The sequence below is a fragment of the Drosophila suzukii genome, chromosome 3, assembly GCF_043229965.1.
Source record: "Drosophila suzukii chromosome 3, CBGP_Dsuzu_IsoJpt1.0, whole genome shotgun sequence".
NCBI lineage: Eukaryota > Metazoa > Arthropoda > Insecta > Diptera > Drosophilidae > Drosophila > Drosophila suzukii.
Window position 1 is genome coordinate 19,885,723 of NC_092082.1, and position 21,391 is coordinate 19,907,113.

The 21,391-nt window shown below is 39.9% G+C and overlaps 1 protein-coding gene and 1 long non-coding RNA gene across 4 annotated transcripts in view; one reads left to right on the forward strand and one right to left on the reverse strand.

Annotated features, from left to right (window-relative positions):
• Nucleotides 1–330: 330 nt before the first annotated feature.
• LOC108017652 (uncharacterized) lies at nt 331–5,152 on the forward strand. 3 transcript variants are annotated; one of them, XM_070996458.1, is made up of 6 exons: nt 331–445; nt 495–632; nt 684–834; nt 2,740–2,902; nt 4,794–4,956; nt 5,011–5,152. In XM_070996458.1, the coding sequence occupies exons 1-4, from the start codon at nt 401–403 to the stop codon at nt 2,748–2,750; spliced, it is 345 nt and encodes a 114-aa protein (XP_070852559.1). In that variant the 5' UTR covers nt 331–400; the 3' UTR covers nt 2,751–2,902; nt 4,794–4,956; nt 5,011–5,152. The 3 variants fall into 3 exon arrangements, 2 of the variants coding, with proteins under 2 accessions (XP_070852559.1, XP_070852560.1); XM_070996459.1 differs by lacking the exons at nt 4,794–4,956; nt 5,011–5,152 and adding an exon at nt 2,957–3,115; XR_011604289.1 differs by lacking the exons at nt 2,740–2,902; nt 4,794–4,956; nt 5,011–5,152 and adding an exon at nt 1,066–1,204 and having other exon boundaries at nt 684–1,006.
• A 10,086-nt stretch (nt 5,153–15,238) lies between these two features.
• Nucleotides 15,239–21,391, reverse strand: part of LOC108010506 (uncharacterized) — a 34,177-nt gene continuing 28,024 nt past the window's right edge. Inside the window, exons 3-4 of the long non-coding RNA XR_005014241.3 lie at nt 15,620–15,793; nt 15,239–15,564 (exon numbers count right to left, since the gene is read on the reverse strand). This is a non-coding gene — a long non-coding RNA (uncharacterized lncRNA). The remainder of the gene's footprint in view (nt 15,565–15,619; nt 15,794–21,391) is intronic.

Consider the following 21,391-nt stretch of genomic DNA (forward strand, 5'->3'; position numbering starts at 1 on the left):
ACATGGCTAGATCGACTCGGCTAGTGATCCTGATCAAGAATATATATACTTTATGGGGTCGGAAACGCTTCCTTCTGCCTGTTACATACTTTCCGACGAATCTAGTATACCCTTTTACTCTACGAGTAACGGGTATAAAAACGAGTAAGGATCAATTTTAAATGCGCATGGTAAATTTGTGTTTTTTTTGACACATATCACATATCACAAATTGACCATCATATATCAATTGTTCTTTCTGTGTATATGCACTTTATGGGGTCATAAACGCTTCCTTCTACCTGTTACATACTTTTCTCCGAATCGGATATATGTCAGTTAAAACAAACATATCTAGTAGCCCTCGGAAATATTTCATTTTGAGTAAACTTTTCAAAGTTTACGTTTAACTTCATAAACTATGCATCCGTACAACATTATCGTTATGTTTTTGGCTGCTCTTAAGGTAAGACAAATGAAAGTATTGACCATTTAGAAAATATCTTTTTCTTTAGCTTAACTGCATTTGTTCGGGAGCTAATGTGACAGCGAACTTAGTTTGGAAACAGCACAATAAATATAGAAGACTAGCGGGCATGCCAAAATTATCCTTGTCTAAAAAGCTAAGTAAAGATTGCGAAGATTATGCAAAGGTAAGCAAAATATTTAATTGTTTTTGCGCACTAAATAATTTTTTCTTAAAGCATCTAGTTACACTGAATATCCCAGATCAAGAATTATTCTGGATCGATAAACCATTACCAATAAATATTACGAATTTTTTGCCTGACGTCGAGGATCACATAGCTTATCCCTTTTCGGATAAAAATAAAATATATTGTACAGAAAGTATATGTGAGTTTAAATCTGTATCTTGTGTTGGCCGTTGGTATTATGAAGGAAGGACTGCATATAGACTTTCGAAATAACCACCATCACTAGCACCATCGTGGGCTGACAAATACACTGCACTCGTATGGAGGTCATCAAAAAAATTGGGAGTGGGTATAGTCCAAAAAAACACAGCGTAAGTGTTGTTTTATGCCCAATGTCATTGACATTAGAGATGTATGAAATTTTTCATAGGAAAGAAAATGGAAGGAAAATATTGGTCGTTAGGTATTCTCCACCCGGAAATGTGGTTGGGAAGTATAAGGAAAATATACCAGCACAAGAATTTGAATATGTCAATGAACTTGAAGTCGAAAGTACAACTGAGTCAAAAGCATGCGAAAATAATTCCTATGTATTTTCTAAATTACTTTTCTTACACTTAACACTTTCCTTTATTTTTAAAATTTTTGTGGTGTACCATTAGTTAAGAAAAAAGAATCCTATTAACGAGAATTTCGACTATCAGATACATATTACTTAACTTTAAAATTGACAAAAAGGAAAGATAATTGTGCTAGTAAAGAAAGAGGAATTGGAAACTGATAATGGAAAAACAAGAATACATCAATTACATTAATCTTTCGACTTGCCAGTCCCGGGCATTAGCATCGTGTATTTTATGAGCCTTATATACCGAGCACTTTCAGAATGAAATGTTGGGAGTTTTTCCATGTAGATGGTCATTGATAATTAAAAGAAAATCTTATTTAAATGTACAATATGCTATTATAAAAATTTTATCAGAAATGATAAGCCCTCGTCAAATGACATACAAGCCCGCTAACAAACTTCAAAAAGTCGTTTCTATGAACGCCTATATCTCGGAAACTATCAAAGCTAAATTTTTGTGGTTTACCATTTAGTGTCTCGATTATTAGATACAAGTTACTCAATTTTAAAATTGACAAAAAAGGAAGATAGCATCGGCAAACTAATTGAGAAAAATAAAAATAAAACTTATTGTTTTGCCTTAAAAACAACAACAAAAATGTAAGAAATATTAAGATCATGTTTAATTTTAACTTACTACTATGAATTTGTCCGAAAACGAATTATAACGGTCTTTGCATTATTATACCTGTTACACTTAATATAAAAGGGTATACTAGATTCTTCTGTCCGTTCGTATAAGCGCTGAGATTTCGTTGGGGTGTAGGGGGTTAACGCGCTGCACATGAACCTTAAGAATCTGCATGCCAAATCCGAACTTTCTAGCTTTCATAGTTTGCGAGATGTACTTTATAGGGTGGAAAACGCTTCACCGTTACATACTGACTGAGAAATCTAGTATACCTTCTTTCTCAACGAGTAAATGGTATATCTAGTCTGATAATAATATTAAGATCTGTTGATAACTAGGTCTGGTGTACTGATTGCAATAAATTTCTTTTATGCAAAAAAAGCTCTCAATCAACATTTTCCTGATTCCATTGTCAATAAAATACCCTTTCAAAAAACAAAACAAATATGCTCAAAATTGTTGTCGATCATAATATCAAGATGTGTCGGTGCAGATTAGGTATACGTGGTCTAATGATTTTAATAAATTCAGTAGCTGCAATTTATCCGATTATTTTTGCGTTAAGGATAACAGGTATGTATTTAAGGTTCTTGGAGTCGACGAAGAAGTCCCTCTGCGAACTCGGTCGAAACTAGTAGTTGACGTCGTTAGAAAAATATTTTGTAAATAAAGCTCTGCTTAAATTTACTTTTAGCTAGACCAATGTATCAATATTTGGTCACATGGGGAATATTTCTTGTGTGGGAAATTATTTTAGTTGTTGCGATGGTATTGGCTTCTCAAAAAAAAGTAATAGTCTCAAAGTGGTGTGTTGCTATTTTATTAATTGCGTTACTTATTTGCAGCGATTCTATAAGTTTATAATGCCGATTGCTTATATTTGGATTACAATAAGTACTCTTATCAGCGTTTACATATTACTAAACTCGAGACGATTTGACGTTTTGAACTGGGTCGACTTTCCTCTAAGCCGATCCGATGACCCGATGATGGCGGCGACTGGGTGGGGTGAGTATGAAATATTTGTTTTAAATATTTTGTATTACATAGCCGTTAATTTAGTTTTGGCCTTCCTTGCCTTCATGGGTCAATATTGGTATGCTCAATATTTGAAAGCAAAAATTAGACGACGTGGACCTGAATAAATTAATACAAATTTGTAAAAGTATTTTAAAATTGTAATTGTACAATAAGTAAAGTTTATGCAGTATTAAAAAAATGAGAGGCATTGAAAACGGTTTAACTAATAGAGTTCTTAGACTATGAGATAGTTTACATTTTATACTTTACAATCTACATGATCACGTCGGTAATTTACATACGGTGATAAGGTCATAACCAACTAGCTAATGTTAATTATTTGGACAACATTAATTAAATTTCATTGGAAAAAACGTTTGCTGTGTATTAGAGATTCTTTAAAAACTGCAAGTTAATTCCTAGGTAGAAGATTATATACCTTCTGTGATCTCAGCGTTTATACGGATGGCACTTTAGACTATGAGCACAGTGTATGAATACCCTCTTGAGGCGTAAAAACATAACAAATTGTAATTTTACCCGTTACTCGCAGAAGGAAGCGTCTCCGACCCCATAAAGTATATATATTCTTGATCAGGATCATAAGCCGAGTCGATCTTGCCATGTCCGTCTGTCCGTATGAACGCAGAGATCTCGAAAACTATAAGAGCTACAACACTGGGATTAGCCATGCAGATTCCTGAGATTCCTGCGCAGCGCAAGTTTGTTTCAGCAGGGTGCCACGCCCACTCTAACGCCCACAAACCGCCTAAACCTGTGGCGCCCATAATTTCCATGCTAGAAAAATATTTTAACTGATATGTATTAGTCTCGTCAAAATCTGTCCATTGACCCAAAAAAATGTTTGCCACTCTAACACTCATAACTCTTAAATTCGTCTACCTCCCACATAACCATATACTGAGATCACGGGTAGGTGGCGCATTTCAACCTCGCTTTTCTGCTTGCATATCTCTATTTCCCTTTGGTCCCTTAAGCAGAGTAACGGGTATATGATAGTCGAGGTACTCGACTATAGCGTTCTTCCTTGCTAACTTTTGATGTGTGTAAATTCTTTTGACCACCCCTGTATGCTTAATCAATATAGTTAGAAGAAACCATGTCCGTCTGTCCGTCCGTATAAACGCTGAGATTTCGTTGAGGTTTAGGGGGTTAATGCGCTGCGCATGAACCTTACGAATCTGCATGCCAAATCCGAACTTTCTATCTTTTATAATTTGCGAGATCTACTTTATAGGGTGGAAAACGCTTCACCGTTACGTACTGTCAGACAAATCTAGTATACCTTCTTTCTCAACTAGTAATGGTATAACTAGTCTGGTAATAATATTAAGATATGTTGATAATTAGGTCTGGTGTATTGATTGTAATAAATTTCTTTTATGCAAAAAAAGCTCTCAATCAACCTTTTCCTGATTACATTGTCAATAAAATACCCTTTTCAAAAAACAAATCAAATCTGCTAAAAATTGTTGTCGATCATAATATTAAGATGTGTCGGTGCAGATTAGGTATGCGTGGTTACATGATTTTAATAAATTCAGTAGCTGCATTTTATCCAATTTTTTTTGCGTTAAGGATAACAGGTATGTATTTAAGGTTCTAGGAGTCGACGAAGAAGTCCCTCTGCGAACTCGGTCGAAACTAGTAGTTGACGTCGTTAGAAAAATATTTTGTAAATAAATCTCCGTTTAAATTTACTTTTAGCTAGACCAATGTATCAATATTTGGCCACATGGGGATTATTTCTTTTGTGGGAAATTATTTTAGTTGTTGCAATGGTATTGGCTTCTCAAAAAAAAGTAATAGTCTCAAAGTGGTGTGTCGCTATTTTATTTATTGCGTTATTTATTTGCAGCGATTCTATAAGTTTATAATGCCGATTGCTTATATTTGGATGACAATAAGCACTCTTATTAGCCTTTACATATTATTAAACTCGAGACGATTTGGCGTTTTGAACTGGGTCGACTTTCCTCTAAGCCGATCCGATGACCCGATGATGGCGGCGGCTGCGTGGTGTGAGTATGAAATATTTGTTTTAAATATTTTGTATTACATAGCCGTTAATTTAGTTTTGGCCTTCCTTGCCTTCATGGGTCAATATTGGTATGCTCAATATTTGAAAGCAAAAATTAGACGACGTGGACCTGAATAAATTAATACAAATGCGAAAAGTATTTTAAAATTGTAATTGTACAGTGAGTAAAGTTTATGCACTATTAAAAAAATAAGAGGCATTGAAAACGGTTTAACTAACAAATAGAGTTCTTAGACTATGAGATAGTTTACATTTTATACTTTACAGTCTACATGATCCCGTCGGTGATTTACATACGGTGATAAGGTGATAACAAATTGTAATTTTACCCGTTACTCGTAGAGTAAAACGGTATACTCGATTCCTCGGAAAGTATGTAACAGGCAGAAGGAAGCGTCTCCGACCCCATAAAGTATATATATTCTTGGTCAGGATCACTAGCCGAGTCGATCTAGCCATGTCCGTCTGTCCGTCTGTCCGTATGAACGCTGATATCTCGAAAACTATAAGAGCTACAATACTGGGATTAGGCGTGCAGATTCCTGAGATTCCTGCGCAGCGCAAGTTTGATTCAGCAGGGTGCCACGCCCACTCTAACGCCCACAAGCCGCCTAAACCTGTGGCGCCCATAATTTCCATGCTAGAAAAATATTTTAACTGATATGTATTAGTCTCGTCAATACCTATCGATTGACCGAAAAAAATGTTTGCAACTCTAACACTCATAACTCTTAAATTCGTCTACCGCCCACATAACCATATATTGAGATCACGGGTAGGTGACGCATTTCAATCTCGCTTTGCTGCTTGCATATCTCCATTTCCCTTTGGCCCCTTAAGCTGAGTAACGGGTATTTGATAGTCGAGGTACTCGACTATAGTGTTCTTCCTTGTTTAGATGTAGGACCACCAAAGAGCTGCAGCAATCTCTTTTACAAAGGAAGATGTAGTCCAGAGCCCGCGTCGCCCCAGTTTGGGCAGGTCTTTGGATTAGGACTTAAATTGATAAATTTCCTCGGCTTTTTCACTTCACGTTAAGAAACAGCTTATAAATTTTTGTTCTTAAATTTAAGATGTCATTTAAGGGATTACCAATTTTAAAGTACGTTTATTTTACTCATCTGCAGGTTTATTTACCCGTAATGCTTCTATTATGTGGTCAGAGCCCTTCGCGTGCAGCCAGCACAATCCTTTGTTGTCGGTTACACATTTATTTCAACTCCATCGGAATCTTGATTAAGCAGATGCATTTATTTTTCGATTGCCTCTTAGTCAATGAAGCGTTAAATATAGTTACACACATATATCTTTTGTGGTGCCCTATCATCAATATTGAAAAGTGCAATTGCACAAGCAGAAATAACAAGAAAAACAATTGGAAAGCACAATAAAGTGTGCAACGTGAGAACGGTTAGTTGATGGTGATGGGAATGGCAGGTTGGTGTGATGGGAGGGTAGAAGGTCGGAGAGGTCGGGAGGAAGTGGTTATCCTGAAAGCCAAAAACGAAAGACAAACATTTCAATAAGAAAGTGTAACAGTCTCCAAAAATACCCTAAAGGAGGAAAGGTAATTTAGCTATGCTTAAAGGGAACTACCCACTGTCTAATATGTTCATAACCAAAAATAAACCACTTCCCATTTTATAGACTCTCATCACCTAACGCTAAAAATACATTTTATTTTATTACTGTATTATTATTTACAAGAAGCCATCCATTGTTGCTAACTTCTTGTAAAGGGTATTTTAAGTTTGGTAATGTTAGCCACGAATGGGCCCAGTTGTTGGCCCTCAGCACTGGTAGATTTTTGCGCTTTTCCCTGGCTTTTTGCCCTTCCATGTCTCTGGCTTCGACTCCATTTTCTATTATTGTTTTCTTTATTTGAATTGCAGTACGTGTTTGCACCTAGGGCACTTTGTGTTCCTGGCGCTGCTGTTTACATTTTGGAGGCCGCCGGAGCAGCTGCGTCCAAAGGGTTGAGCTCCACTTCCACATCCGCACTCTACCCCAATTTAACATCCATTCGATGTTTGCATTATTATTATTTCGTAAGCCTTGTTCCGGCACTCGCAAAGCGCAATTGTATCGCTAGTTGACCGCAGCAGTTGGACCCGTTTTATGGGCTCAATCATCGGTTTTTGGGGAGCGATTGTGGAGTGCCGACCTCCGAATCAAGCGTCAATTTTCATTAAAATAATGTCACAATTCAGCCCCGAAATGGTTTTAGTCCCGGTTTAGGGGTCCATACTTCGTAATGGGCGCAATCGCCTGCCCATCTGCGGCTAACCGCTTAGCTCTGCCCATCATCGGAAGGTTGTACATATGCCATCATGTACTGCGGCTGTGCGTGTCCTTTGTCCCTTAGTCCTCACCCCTTCCTTAAGAGGTACCCTTTCCAAATATCCTATCTAAACCCTCTGACCCCTTGACTGCGGGTGCTTACGTAGGCGTATAATTGAGTTATTGTGATTGTTATAATCAACAATCGCCATATCCAATCTATAAATATATTCTTTCCGTATGATTTATCTCCAATATTAAAGAATGTAATCAACGTACAATAAAATCTTTAATTTAAATTGTAGTTATCGTAAACTTTTTAGGTATATTATAAAGTTTTTGAAATTAATCAATTTTAAAGTATATTTAAATTTTACATAATTCTTTTTTTTTATTTTACTTGCACTTTAATACATATTTAATATGATACATTTTCGTTGAAGTTTGTGTCTATCTAAGTAATAATCGAAATATTTTCCGATGGTCCGACCGCCTGGTTGATGGTAGTCTGTATTGCGTCTCTGTGTGGCGCCCTCTATTTGATATTTGTGAATACGAATCGAATACCGATCCATTCAAGCGTTCACAGGGCTCTGAATAATTTATTTTTGTGGAGCGATGTTGGGATGTGGATAGTTTCTGGGGGTGTGCGGCTACGAAGTCCTCCGGTAGTTCATCGTGCTGACATTGTCGCCCCGAGTGGATCACGTGGTTTATTAAATAGATTACAGTTTTGTAACTCCACATTGAACTTCGCAAACATCTAACGGACACAAGAAAAAATTAATATTAACCCGAACTTGCCGCAAATAATATTTATTTTTATTTATGATATAATAATTTTAACAAGAGTCAAGCACATATGTAAATTTTGAACAAGCAGTTGGGTGACTTTCCTAATCATTTTTTTTAAAGGTGTTTAAAAAATTAGTTTTTAAGTAGAGAAACTATTAATATTGGGGTTTTCTGCTTTAAAATATCTAACTTCTTGCACTCTAATTTTTTAGGATTAAAGTTAACAAAATTTATTTTGTATAGTGTGGTATTTGGTTAACATTTTTATAGCTTGTCTACAGATTAATTAAAAATTTATATCGAAGTACAAAATAAAAAATACATTTAAATAGGTACGTATAACACTGAGTTATAGTTGAATACACGCAATTACAGCAAGTAATTTTTCTGAGTGCCTACGATAGACTGTGTTCTGATGTCAGGACCCCATTGTCAGCAGTATTCGCATGCATGACAAATTCATGGCGGTCAGCTGCAGTTTTGTCATTTCTGACCCCGCTGAACCCCCAAAAGCATACATATGTTCATATGTAAATGTTTTTATGGTTATCGGTTTCAAGCTAAAAAGTGAAATGAAAACATATAATATGCAAAACTTCCTGGAGAAGGCGATTGACAATTTTATGAAAGTATCAACGCAATAAATTAAGAATTTTTTAACAAAACAAAAATATTTCAGGATTAGAAATAACATGAGCACCAAGCGAAGACTTTACTTTTACAAAAAACTTCCTCAATGCAATCAATTTAATGCAATCAAATTGCAGGTTTTACTTGTTTATGAAATAAACAACTTTAATGCATCCCATAACCGGGCAGACAAATGCACTGTCGCACACGAATACAAATAAATAATATCTTCTTTTATTGTGCATCGCCGAGATTTTTATACCCAGTGGACCGTGCAATGGACGCATCATTATATCAATATTCCAATATTGACAGCGGCGAGCAATTGATGTCAGTGGCAAACGGAATATACCATCTCCGTTTCTCTCGATTTTCCCACTTTCCCATAGCTTTTTCCCAAGCTGGTCAAAATATTTGAAGTAACTTTATATAGCGGTGTTCTCGCGAAAAAGGATTGAAAAATCAATGTAAATATCTGGATATTGATTTTTGAGTATCTTATTAAATACAAAAACGTACCTTTCATACAAATTATATTTAAATTTTAATTCATCGTTTTTTCAGTGTAACTTAATTTTTTTCCTTATTTTTCAAGCCTTAACATAATGTATATTTTCTGGAAACTAAGAATTTTAAACATTTAGTGCTTGTGAAGTTTTATTTAATGTCTATAATTTTCTAATATGTATAATTTTCTTACTGTGCACTTCTTGCTTTGTTATTGCATTGTGATTTCCTTGTTGCTGTTTGTGGGGGATTATTGAATGCGAATGACCTGACCGAGTGGCTTCTCCTTGGACTTCCTCCATCGCCATTGATGCTGCTGTCCTGTGGATGTCCACTGTCGACTCGAATCGCTTTTTGTGTTTACTCGCATTTCCTGCACATTTCCGGCTCAATGGGAATGTGGCAAACAGTTTCCCACGATGTTCGCAGAAGCATACAAAATTGTGGGCATGATTGGTAAAAAACCTTGGGTTTTTAACGGAATTTCTACGATGTGTTTAATTTAGATTCAGTTCCAATTGGTTAAGGTTTCTGCTGGGACGAATCAAGTTGATTTTGATGCCACAAGCCGCATGGTCTATGAGCCTTTGTCGTATTTAATCCTACTTGTCTGAGTTGCTGAGACAACCAATTTAAATTCATTTTCCATTCATTTTCTAGGTGTAAGTATGGTTTTGATTTAAATATTTACTTTACCTACAATTCCAGAGTTATTATACCCGTCACTCGTAGAGTAAGAGGGTATACTAGATTTGTCGGAAAGTATGTAACAGGTTAAAGGAAACTTTTCCGATTCCACAAAGTATATTCTTGGGCTTCCTGCGCAGCGCAAGTTTGTTTGGGCCTAGCAAAACATTTTTGCTTACTTTGTAAAAATGTGATTGTACTATAAATATCCATCTAAGTGCCAAAAATTATTACAATCGGACCATGAAAAAGTTATAGCCAAATAAAAAAAAAACAAGGAAGAACGCTATAGTCGAGTACCTCGACTATCAGATACCCGTTACTCAGGGAAATGGAGATATGCAAGCAGCAAAGCGAAATTAAAATGCGCCACCTACCGGCGGTAGACAGATTTAAGCGTTATGGGCGTTAGAGTGGGCGTGGCAAATTTATTTTTGGATCAATCGATAGGTATTGACGACACCAATACATTTCAGTTAAAATTTTTTATCTAGCATGCAAATTTTGGGCATCACAGGTTTTCGCGGTTTGTGGGCGTTTAAATGGGCGTGGCAAACTTTTTTTTAAGTCAATCGATAGGTATTGATGAGAACAATACATTTCAGTTAAATTTGTATGTCTAGCATCAAAACTGTGGGCGCCACAGTTTTTCGCGATTTGTGGGCGTTAGGGTGGGCGTGGCATATTCGCGTAATAAACTTGCGCTGCGTACAAGGCTACGGAATCTAAATCTGAAATCCCAATTCTCTATCTTTGATAGTTTCCGAGATATCTGCGTTCATACTTACGATTTTTTGAAGTTTGTGGGCGGTTTATGGGCGTTAGAGTGGGCGTGGCAAACATTTTTTTGGGTCAATCGATAGGTATTGATGAGAACAATACATTTCAATTAAAATTTTTATTCTAGCATCAAAACTGTAGGAGCCACAGTTTTGGGCGGTTTGTGGGCGTTAGAGTGGGCGTGGCACTCTACTGAAACAAACTTGCGCTGCGCAGGAATCTCAGGAATCTGCGTGCCTAATCCCAGTATTGTAACTCTCATAGTTTCCGAGATCTCAGCGTTCATACGGACAGACGGACAGACGGACAGACGGACAGACGGACAGACGGACAGACGGACATGGCTAGATCGACTCGGCTAGTGATCCTGATCAAGAATATATATACTTTATGGGGTCGGAAACGCTTCCTTCTGCCTGTTACATACTTTCCGACGAATCTAGTATACCCTTTTACTCTACGAGTAACGGGTATAAAAAGCATATCTATTTAGAGTGCGAGATGGATGGATATATGTTCATACAGAAAATCGGCAAACGCTCTTGTTTTGGTTTGATTTAAAAAAAGCAACATCGTTTAAAGATTATTCTTCTTCAAAAGCATAAAATTGTCTACAATTGTTCAACTGACAAGTTTGTTGTGTAATTCTAAAATTCTTTAAAAAAGTAGTCCTTGATAAAAACTTAATTCTGTAGTCAATCTCGTTTTCATAAAGACAGTCAAATTTCTTTTTCCCTAAAATGCCTGAAAGTAGCATTTTTTGTTTTCTGATTTTTGTTTTTTTCCTGATTACCACATGTGCCGCATTTAACAAAGGCCTTGTAAAGTGTGCAGACTGTAATAAGGATGGTTCCGATATTTGCAAAATTGAAAGTGATCCGGGATACTTCGTGGCTCCAAAAGGACTTGCAGCAACAAAAGATTTTAGATCCTCCTTGTTGCCTCCGCTAACGGCGGACTTGGAAGTTTGCATTCCTACAAGTATGAAAATTGATGGTAAGTATTAATTCTATACTAATAACACGGCACCAATGGTACTTAATGACCTAACCAACACTTTTTTACAGCAAAAGATGATTTCGAATATATATGTGTTTGGTCACGCGAACTTGGTTGTCAAATGCTAATACCTAAGAACAATAAGAACGAATTAAGCTGTGGGATGTGCCAAGTGGGCGGTGTAGTTGGAATACCAGGTTGTCCGTGCATAAATTCGGTCATCAATTTGGATGTGGGAAGTGTTGGAAAGAAAAAAGAGAAATCCGGATCAAGGCAACTCTACCCCGGTTATCTTCATATTATGATTGCTGCTTTTGTTGTGCAGCAGCAGGTACTTATGGGACTGAAACTAGGCAGGCTTTTAGAATGAGTTCTAGAACACGTTGCCTTCAACTGAGTTTAATATTCACCCAGAGCTTTTCAAATTCCCAAGCAAATGCTGCTGGTTCACAGTGCCTATTAAATTTCAAACTATTTTCTTTTATTTTGTTTTGTTTCTGTTGATGAACGCATTACACCAGTTATTTAATTTTGAATCTTATTCTCTTTTTGGTATATGAAATTCTAACTTTGCCCTTTTAATATATTTTGGTGCTGCGTCACACTTTAGAGATTCTTAGGACTTAGTGTTAAGACTACAACTGAAAGCATCGGACACACAAAAAAAATGTGACAAGTTTTAATAAATGAAATACAGTCCACTCAAATCGGGAAACAAAACGTTTTTATTCTACACCATATCTTTGGTCCTTCTAGCCAAATTTAGTTACTGATTAACATAGATCAGTTTAAACTTTTGAAGGCAGCTTAAAGTCGTGCAAAGGCAAGCATTACGCGTTTGCTAACGGCGCAACCTCATACGCACCTGTGAAGAATCTCAGGCGAATGAAAGAGAAGGCAACAACTTCAGACAACCTGGCAACCCTGATGAGGCCGCATCAATGGCATCAGGAGTGGGAAACGAAAACCTAGTTCGTTTTCTGGAACAACAGCAGCTCAATGAGCGTTTGGCTGAGCAACAAGCAACGCTATTAATGGCAAACTCGGCATCAAATATAATGCATAATGAACTGCCAAAAATCCCAGCCAGCCTTTAAAACCATCTTCGAGAGTACGATCCATAGCAAGCAGCAATTGACAGCAATACAAAAGTTCGACATATGCCAATATCGGATGCAGCTTACGAGGCTGCTTGAACTTGCCTAATTGATCGGTACAATAGACCACGTCACATTGTTAACACTCTGCTGGAGACATTTGTTAACTTACCTTCAACCGCCAGAGCAGGTGTAACAGTTCTGCGCAAGGTGACGGACGGAGCCACCGAAATTGTACGCGGCCTGGACGCAGTAGGGCAAACTAATAGGGACTGCTGGATTATACACTTCATCCTAGCCAAGATCGATGGTGAAACCCGTCGCAAATGGATCAAAGGAAGCCGGGAACTGAAATCTCCGTCTGTGGATGACCTAATAAAGGTTTTAGACCGACGTTGCGAGGAACTCGAGCTCGATCTCGGCTGGGACATGGAGCTTCCTCCGAAAATTGCGGACTGGTGAAATAAATGCCGTAACGACCTACACATCCTTCGAGATCTACGCCTGCCACGGTTTGTCCAAGACAATGAAGATCACATCGAACTGCATGGATTTTCAGATGCATCCATCAAGGCATATTCCGCAGTCATCTATAGCAGAGTGGTGCGAGCAGATGGCACAGTATCTGTTTCACTCATAGCAGGAAAAACCAGAGTTGCTCCGCAGAATCAGCAGTCTCTACCGCGTCTTGAACTATGTGGCGCTTTGCTACTGAGCCGACTTTTCTTATTAGTCAAGGCTGCACTACAACACAAGGACATGGAAGTACATGCACGGTGTGACTCAACCATAGTCTTAGCTTGGCTTTCACATCCACCATCTAAGCAAAAAAAGATTTGTAGCCAATAAAACCTCAGAAATACTCGAAGCCTTACCGCGCAACGCATGGCATCATGTAAAAACAAAGGAGAATCCGGCGGACTGCGCCACATGAGGAATGCTTGCTTCAGACCTTTTCCATTTCGACTTATGGTGGATGGGACCTTCATGGCTGCAAGATCCAGAAACGCCAGCGGTAAAGATGAGCTGTAAAAAGATATATTATTCACTTTCAGAAAACCATGGAAAAGAAGAAGTGAAGACCACCGCATTAACCGCACAGGAAAGCTGCTCATTGTCACCAATCCAAGCTTTGACTCAACGCGTCTCGTCCTGGACAAAGCTAGTACGCGTTGTAGCTTACGCCTTACGCTTCATCCAAAAGACCAAGGCCATTAAATCTGCAACGCTGGCAAATGGAAAGATGTTCACCCTTGAGGCAATTCAGGCTGCTCGCGTTCTTTGCCTGCAAAAGGCTCAGAAATGTTTCATGGAAGACCGCAAACTATTGACGGAAAACAAGCCACTTCACAGCCGCTCCCAGTTGGTGAAGCTCTTGCCGATTATCTGCAAGGATGGCCTTCTTCGAGTTGGTGGAGTTGTTTGAGCTCTAGTTGTTTGCCTTGTCATCAGCCATACATTTGGAACTGGTCACCGATCTTAGCACAGACACATTCCTGGCATGTCTTCGGCGATTCATGTCCCTTCGAGGAAACTGCTCACAGATCTTCAGGGACAACGAGACGAATTTTGTTGGCGCCAAGCAGGCATTAGATGAGATTCAGCAGTTTTTATCTTCGCAGGAGCATAATCGCAATATAACACAATCGCTGGCCAATGATGAAATTAAGTGGATTTTTATATACGAGTATCTCCATTCGCCACATTGGGGAGGGAAGTGGGATTCATAAGTACGTTCCGTCAAACAACATCTGCGTCGAGTTGTGGGAAAAACTGTTCTAACCTTTGAACAAATGCAAACTCTGATTGCTCAGATCAGTGCAGTGGTCAACTCGCGACCGTTATGCTATACACCTGACACTGACCTTACCTACTTGTCTCCTGCCCATTTTTTAATTGGACGTCCATTCACAACTGTTCCAGAGGGAGATCTGACTCATTTGTCGATCAATCGTCTGGACTATTGGCAGCACTTGCAATCGATGTATCAAGGGTTTTGGAAACGCTGGCACCAAGAGTATTTAACATCCCTGCAGCAACGCCAAAAGTGAAGCAACAAGGAATGCAACATCGCTGTAGACAATGTAGTCCTCGTCAAGGACTCAAATCTCCCTCCAGTAGTATCTAGCCCGTGTAGTGTATAATCATCCTGGACCAGATGGACTTGTACGCACTGTAAAGCTTAAGTCGTCTTCTGGAGAGATGACCCGGCCCATCACCAAGTTAGCTGTACTGCTTAATTGTGAAACATTGTTTCAGGCAGGCCCGGGATGTTGATGAACGCATTACAACCGTTATTTAATTTTGAATCTTATTTTCTTTTTGGTATATGAAATACTAACCTTGCCCTTTCAATATATATTGGTGCTGCGCCACAGTTTAGAGTTTTTTTAGTGTGACTTAGTGTTAAGACTACAACGGAAAGCATCGGACACACAAAAAATGTGACAAGTTTTAATAAATGAAATACAGTCCACTCAAATGGGGAATTAAAACGATTTTATTCTACACCACAACATTTTCTTGAACTCTTGTCTAAAGCCCACATAGCCTTAGGGCCATAGCCTGCTGCATAAAATAAGCAGCAATCATAATACGCAGAGATCGGGTGTAAAGTTGGCTTGATCCCGATTTCCTCTTGGATTTGCCAGAATCTGAGACGGGATCCTCACACGGACATCCTGTTTTAACAAATTCGTCCACTTGGCATGCACCACACCCAATATCATCGTCCTTATTGTTTTTAGGTATTAACATTTGACAGCCAAGTTCGGGAGACCAAACACATATATACTTGAATTCCCCATCTTGTGCTGTAAAAAAATGTTGGTTAAATCAATAAGTATTAGCTGCCGTATTATAGCTCACCGTCAATTGTCATATTGCTAGGAATGCACACGTCCAAGTCCGCGGTTACCGGGGTAAGATCAGAAACAGCCATCGATCTCAAAGAATCTTTTCGAATCACAATATGGTCCACATCACTTTTAATTATGCATTTGCCCTTATTGTACTCAGTACAGTCTTCACACATTACAAGTTCTTTATTAAATGAGGCACATGTGGTAAACAGGAAAAGTGTGAGAATCAGAAAAAGAAATTTTCGAATTTTAGACATTTTGAGGGAAAACAACTTTTGGCCCCGTCTTTCTTAAAACAATATTGACTTTGAAAGGACGTAAATTTCAAGGACAACTGGTTTTGAAAAGCTTACACGAAGAAATAAAAATCAGCTAAGATGATCCGATCATAACGAGTAACACACAAAACCAAAACAAGGAAGAACGCTATAATCGAGTACCTCGATTTCAGATACCCGTTACTCAGCTAAATGGAGATATGCAAGCAGCAAAGCGATATTAAAACAAGGAAGAACGCTATAGTCGAGTACCTCGTTATGGGCGTTAGAGTGGGCGTAACAAATTTTTTTTTGGACCAATCGATAGGTATTGACGAGACCAATACATTTCAGTTAAAATTTATTATCTAGCAAAAAAATTGTGGGCGTCACAGGTTTTCGCGGCTTGTGGGCGTTAGAGTGGGCATATTCGCGTAACAAACTTGCGCTGCGTATAAGGCTACGGAATCTAAATCTGATATCCCAATTCTCTATCTTTGATCGTTTCCGAGATATCCACGTTCATATTTACGATTTTTTGAAGTTTGTGGGCGGTTTATGGGCGTTAGGGTGGGCGTGGCACTCCACTGAAACAAACTTGCGCTGCGTAAGAAGCTCAGGAATCTGCACGCCAAGTCTCAATAGCATAGCTCTCATAGTTTCCGAGATCTCAGCGTTCATCCGGACAGACAGACGGACATGGCTAGATCGACTCGGCTAGTGATCCTGATCAAGAATATATATACACTTTATGGGGTCGGAAACGCTTCCTTCTGCCTGTTACATACTTTCCGACAAATCTAGCACACCCTTTTGCTTAACGAGTAACGGGTATAGGGATTGAAAATGTTCATACAGAAAATCGACTGCTTACCAAATTTCACTACCGCCACCTAGGTTTCACGTTATGCGGCGTGTTAGTGAACTCTCGTAAACAGCTGATAGAAATTAACGATAGGTGGCGCTTTTTTGTTAACTGAGTAACGGGAATCTGCTACTCGAGGCCGTCGACTTTACCGTTTTTCGTGTGGTATTTATATTAAAGTCGAACGTGTGACGAATGCATTTTAAAACAAGGAAGAACGCTATAGTCGAGTACCTCGACTATCAGATACCCGTTACTCAGGGAAATGGAGATATGCAAGCAGCAAAGCGAAATTAAAATGCGCCACCTACCGGCGGTAGACAGATTTAAGCGTTATGGGCGTTAGAGTGGGCGTGGCAAATTTATTTTTGGATCAATCGATAGGTATTGACGACACCAATACATTTCAGTTAAAATTTTTTATCTAGCATGCAAATTTTGGGCATCACAGGTTTTCGCGGTTTGTGGGCGTTTAAATGGGCGTGGCAAACTTTTTTTTAAGTCAATCGATAGGTATTGATGAGAACAATACATTTCAGTTAAATTTGTATGTCTAGCATCAAAACTGTGGGCGCCACAGTTTTTCGCGATTTGTGGGCGTTAGGGTGGGCGTGGCATATTCGCGTAATAAACTTGCGCTGCGTACAAGGCTACGGAATCTAAATCTGAAATCCCAATTCTCTATCTTTGATAGTTTCCGAGATATCTGCGTTCATACTTACGATTTTTTGAAGTTTGTGGGCGGTTTATGGGCGTTAGAGTGGGCGTGGCAAACATTTTTTTGGGTCAATCGATAGGTATTGATGAGAACAATACATTTCAATTAAAATTTTTATTCTAGCATCAAAACTGTAGGAGCCACAGTTTTGGGCGGTTTGTGGGCGTTAGAGTGGGCGTGGCACTCTACTGAAACAAACTTGCGCTGCGCAGGAATCTCAGGAATCTGCGTGCCTAATCCCAGTATTGTAACTCTCATAGTTTCCGAGATCTCAGCGTTCATACGGACAGACGGACAGACGGACAGACGGACAGACGGACAGACGGACAGACGGACATGGCTAGATCGACTCGGCTAGTGATCCTGATCAAGAATATATATACTTTATGGGGTCGGAAACGCTTCCTTCTGCCTGTTACATACTTTCCGACGAATCTAGTATACCCTTTTACTCTACGAGTAACGGGTATAACCAATGTTAAGTATAGTATTTGCTTGTTGCTGGAAAAGACTTTGGGGTGGTTACAGTGGGTTGGAAGCAATTTTCAAAAAATCATAAAAAATAAAAGCAAAATGATTTTTGAAAAATTCTTTATTTAATTCTTTAATTCAGTTACTATTATTTTTGTTTAAAGACACTTTTTGCATCAAAAAATTTAAGTTTTCAAGTCGAGGAAAAAAGTTTAAAAAGTAGATTTTGATGATGAATGGGTTAAGAAATGTATTGTATCATTCAAACGGCATTTAAATTACCTTTCACTTGATGCCAAAGTTAACAAGAAGTAAGTTCAAATTATGAGTATATTTTACTTTTGTTTTGTGAAAATACTTATACACTGGATATATGAAAAATCTCCATAATGTAAAGAAATGGTTGGATAAGTCAATAAGTATTATTGCTGCCGCTCTCAATGCCCTCAGTTGTCATATTTTTGGGAATACACACGCTCAAGTTAGATAATTTCCAAGGTACACCCCTATGTTTTGTCCGAGCACAAGATGCTGCAGCATAGTCTGGGGAAACATATTATTCCTTATAATTATACCCGTTACTCGTAAAGTAAAAGGGTATACTAGATTCGTCGGAAGGTATGGCAGGCAGAAGGAAGCGTTTCCGACCCCATAAAGTATATATATTCTTGATCAGGATCACTAGCCGAGTCGATCTAGCCATGTCCGTCTGTCCTTCTGTCCTTCTGTCCGTCTGTCTGTCCGGATGAACGCTGAGATCTCGGAAACTATGGGAGCTAGGCTATTGAGATTTGGCGTGCAGATTCCTGAGCTTCTTACGCAGCGCAAGTTTGTTTCAGTAGAGTGCCACGCCCACTCTAACGCCCACAAACCGCCCAAAACTGTTTTGATGCTAGATAGAAAATTTTAACTGAAATGTATTGTTCTCATCAAAACCTATCGATTGACACAAAAAAAAGTTTGCCACGCCCACAATTTTCATGCTAGATAAAAAATGTTAACTGAAATGTATTGGTCTCGTCAATACCTAACGCCCATAACGCTTAAGTAGGTGGCGCATTTTAATCTCGCTTTGCTGCTTGCATATCTCCATTTCCCTTTCTCCGCAACTCGTGGGACCAACTATGGACAACAAAACTGACACACAACAGAAAACAGAGACGGGAACTCTCAAAAATCCACCGGAAAAGATGAACACTGGTTCCAACATCCGCACCAGCACGGTCCCGAAAGGGCCGCATCTCAAACTGGGGATGACGGGTGGCAGAAAGCCAGTCGCGCTTCTGCGCCCAAATACGCATACGCAGAAAGGCGGACTGCCACCCAGACAGGAGCAACATTGCCACACCTTCGCCTGAATGGTTAAAGAAGGTAGAATGGGCAAGGAAGTTGCTTCCTAACTACGGGCAGGATAAGCCCACCCAAGAAGGGGCTCAGGCGAAAAGGCAGCGATCCCCCGATCTACCCGAACCATCGGCGAAGAGATCCAAGGTCCAGCCATCGGTCTCTTTCGCCGAGATCACCAAAGACCGAGTCTTACTCGGTCTCTTCGACAGTGGAGACCCAGCTTTCCTTCATATGCCTGCTGCATGGAACCAGGGGAGCGTCAAGGTGGTGGCCTGCTATAGTAAGCGGACGGCTGACCTATACAAACAGGCGACGAGCAAGCTCGGCGAGGTCTACGAAGGGGCGAACATTGTCGTACTAGACTGGTGTGATAACCCCAGTAGGCTCCGAGCTTGGATTTGGCTCCCAGCGGAGATCAAGGCGCCGAAGGACATCCTCTACATGTTGCAGGAATGCAAGCCGCACCTCCCCACGAAGGACTGGAAAGTCGTCAAGGTGGAGGAGCATGAAGGGAATGTCAACCAGGCGGTGTTGGTCCTAAGCAAGGAGTCAGTTGCTCCAATCGAGACTGCTCGAGGAGTGCTGAACTTCGGGTTTAGTGCCATCCACATCAAGGTATACAAGGGCGACTCCAACGCCGCTGGAAGCTCTGCCTGCAACCCAGCTGAGCAGGTGCTTGCTGAGGAGTTGGAGGCACCTGGCTGGCCGGAGGACGGCTACTCCATCGATTCTTGGCTGAGCAGAGAGATGCGAGCGCTTGGACCGGCAATCGAGGAGGTTGCAGCTGTAGATGTCAATAAAACTTCTACAAATCAACCTACACCACAGTAAAGCAGCGTCTGTTGCACTTTTGCTTCGCCTGACCGAAGGCGGAGCCGACCTAGTCCTAGTAAAGGAACCTTGGGTAGAAGGAGGCAAGGTTGCTGGACTAGGAACAAAAGAATACAAGCTTATGCTTGACCCCACAGAAGGTAAAATTCGAACCTGCTTCGCAACTACACCAACGGAGACAACACCGCAGTAAGCCTGGAGCTGCAAAGTGGCTCCATAAGGATACTATCGGCCTAATTGGCCTTTGCAAAGGAAAACCCCCCAGATGCGCTGTTCAGAGGACAGGCGAAAAGCTCAGGAAAGGTTTGGTAATAGGCTGTGACGCCAACGCCCATCACACCTTTTCTTATGCAATAAGGGCAATGTCCCTACCTTCATAACAAAATCTTGCCAAACGATCATAGATCTAACGTTGGTATCAGACTCACTCGTAGGCGCAGTCAAAAACTAGGAAAACTAGCACTCTTTTTCAGACCATAGATTCATAGAAACAATATTGTCCCCTTGATTCGCCCTCGCCCTTGCCGGTCAGTTTCGCTAACCCCAGACGAGCTGACTGGCACAGGTACAAAGAAGTTCTGACGAATATCCTCCCCATGGAACCGCCAGAAAGCATTACAGACCCAAGGAGCTGGACAGAACAGTAGATAAATTCACAGAAGCATGCAACACTGCCAACCAAGGGGGAGGAAAAATCCCACCTGGTGGCCACAATAATTATCCATCCTCAGAACCAACTGCAGAGTCCTGTTTAACAGAGCTAAGGCGGGGAATGAGGGCACTAATTGGCAGAACTACAAGCATGAACTAGCCTCTTACAAAAAAGCCATTAGAAGAGCGAAACGAACTACATGGCAGACCTTCTGCTCTGATATAGAAAAAACGACTGATGCCGCAAGGCTCAGGAATATGCTCTCTAAGACAGCCGCGCTCTTGGGCTATCTTCAGAAGGCAAATGGATCATGGTCAGACTCCAGTAAAGAGTCCTTGAACCTGCTCCTAGACGCTTAATTTCCAGGGAGCCAACAGGTCATCCTCCAAAAAGGAAGTGCCGGAGAAGGAATCAAATTAGATCTCTTCCTATCAGACCGCAACATGAAATTGTCCATTCAGAGTTTCAAACCATACAAATCGCAGGGGCTACTAACCGCATGGCAAGAAACGAAGGTGGTTTTCATTCCCAAGGCAGGGAAGGCCACCCACACCACAGCAAAGGATTTTAGGCCAATAAGCCTAACATCATTTCTGCTTAAAAGCTTTGATAGAGTGATAAGCCTACACATAAGGGGC

Bases quoted from the DNA above. Each gene is read 5' to 3' on its own strand.
- LOC108017652 (XM_070996458.1), top strand. From the start codon at position 401: ATGCATCCGTACAACATTATCGTTATGTTTTTGGCTGCTCTTAAG. The intron at 446-494 runs GTAAGACAAATG...CTTTTTCTTTAG, and splicing joins TGTTTTTGGCTGCTCTTAAG to CTTAACTGCATTTGTTCGGG. The intron at 633-683 runs GTAAGCAAAATA...TTTTTCTTAAAG, and splicing joins ATTGCGAAGATTATGCAAAG to CATCTAGTTACACTGAATAT.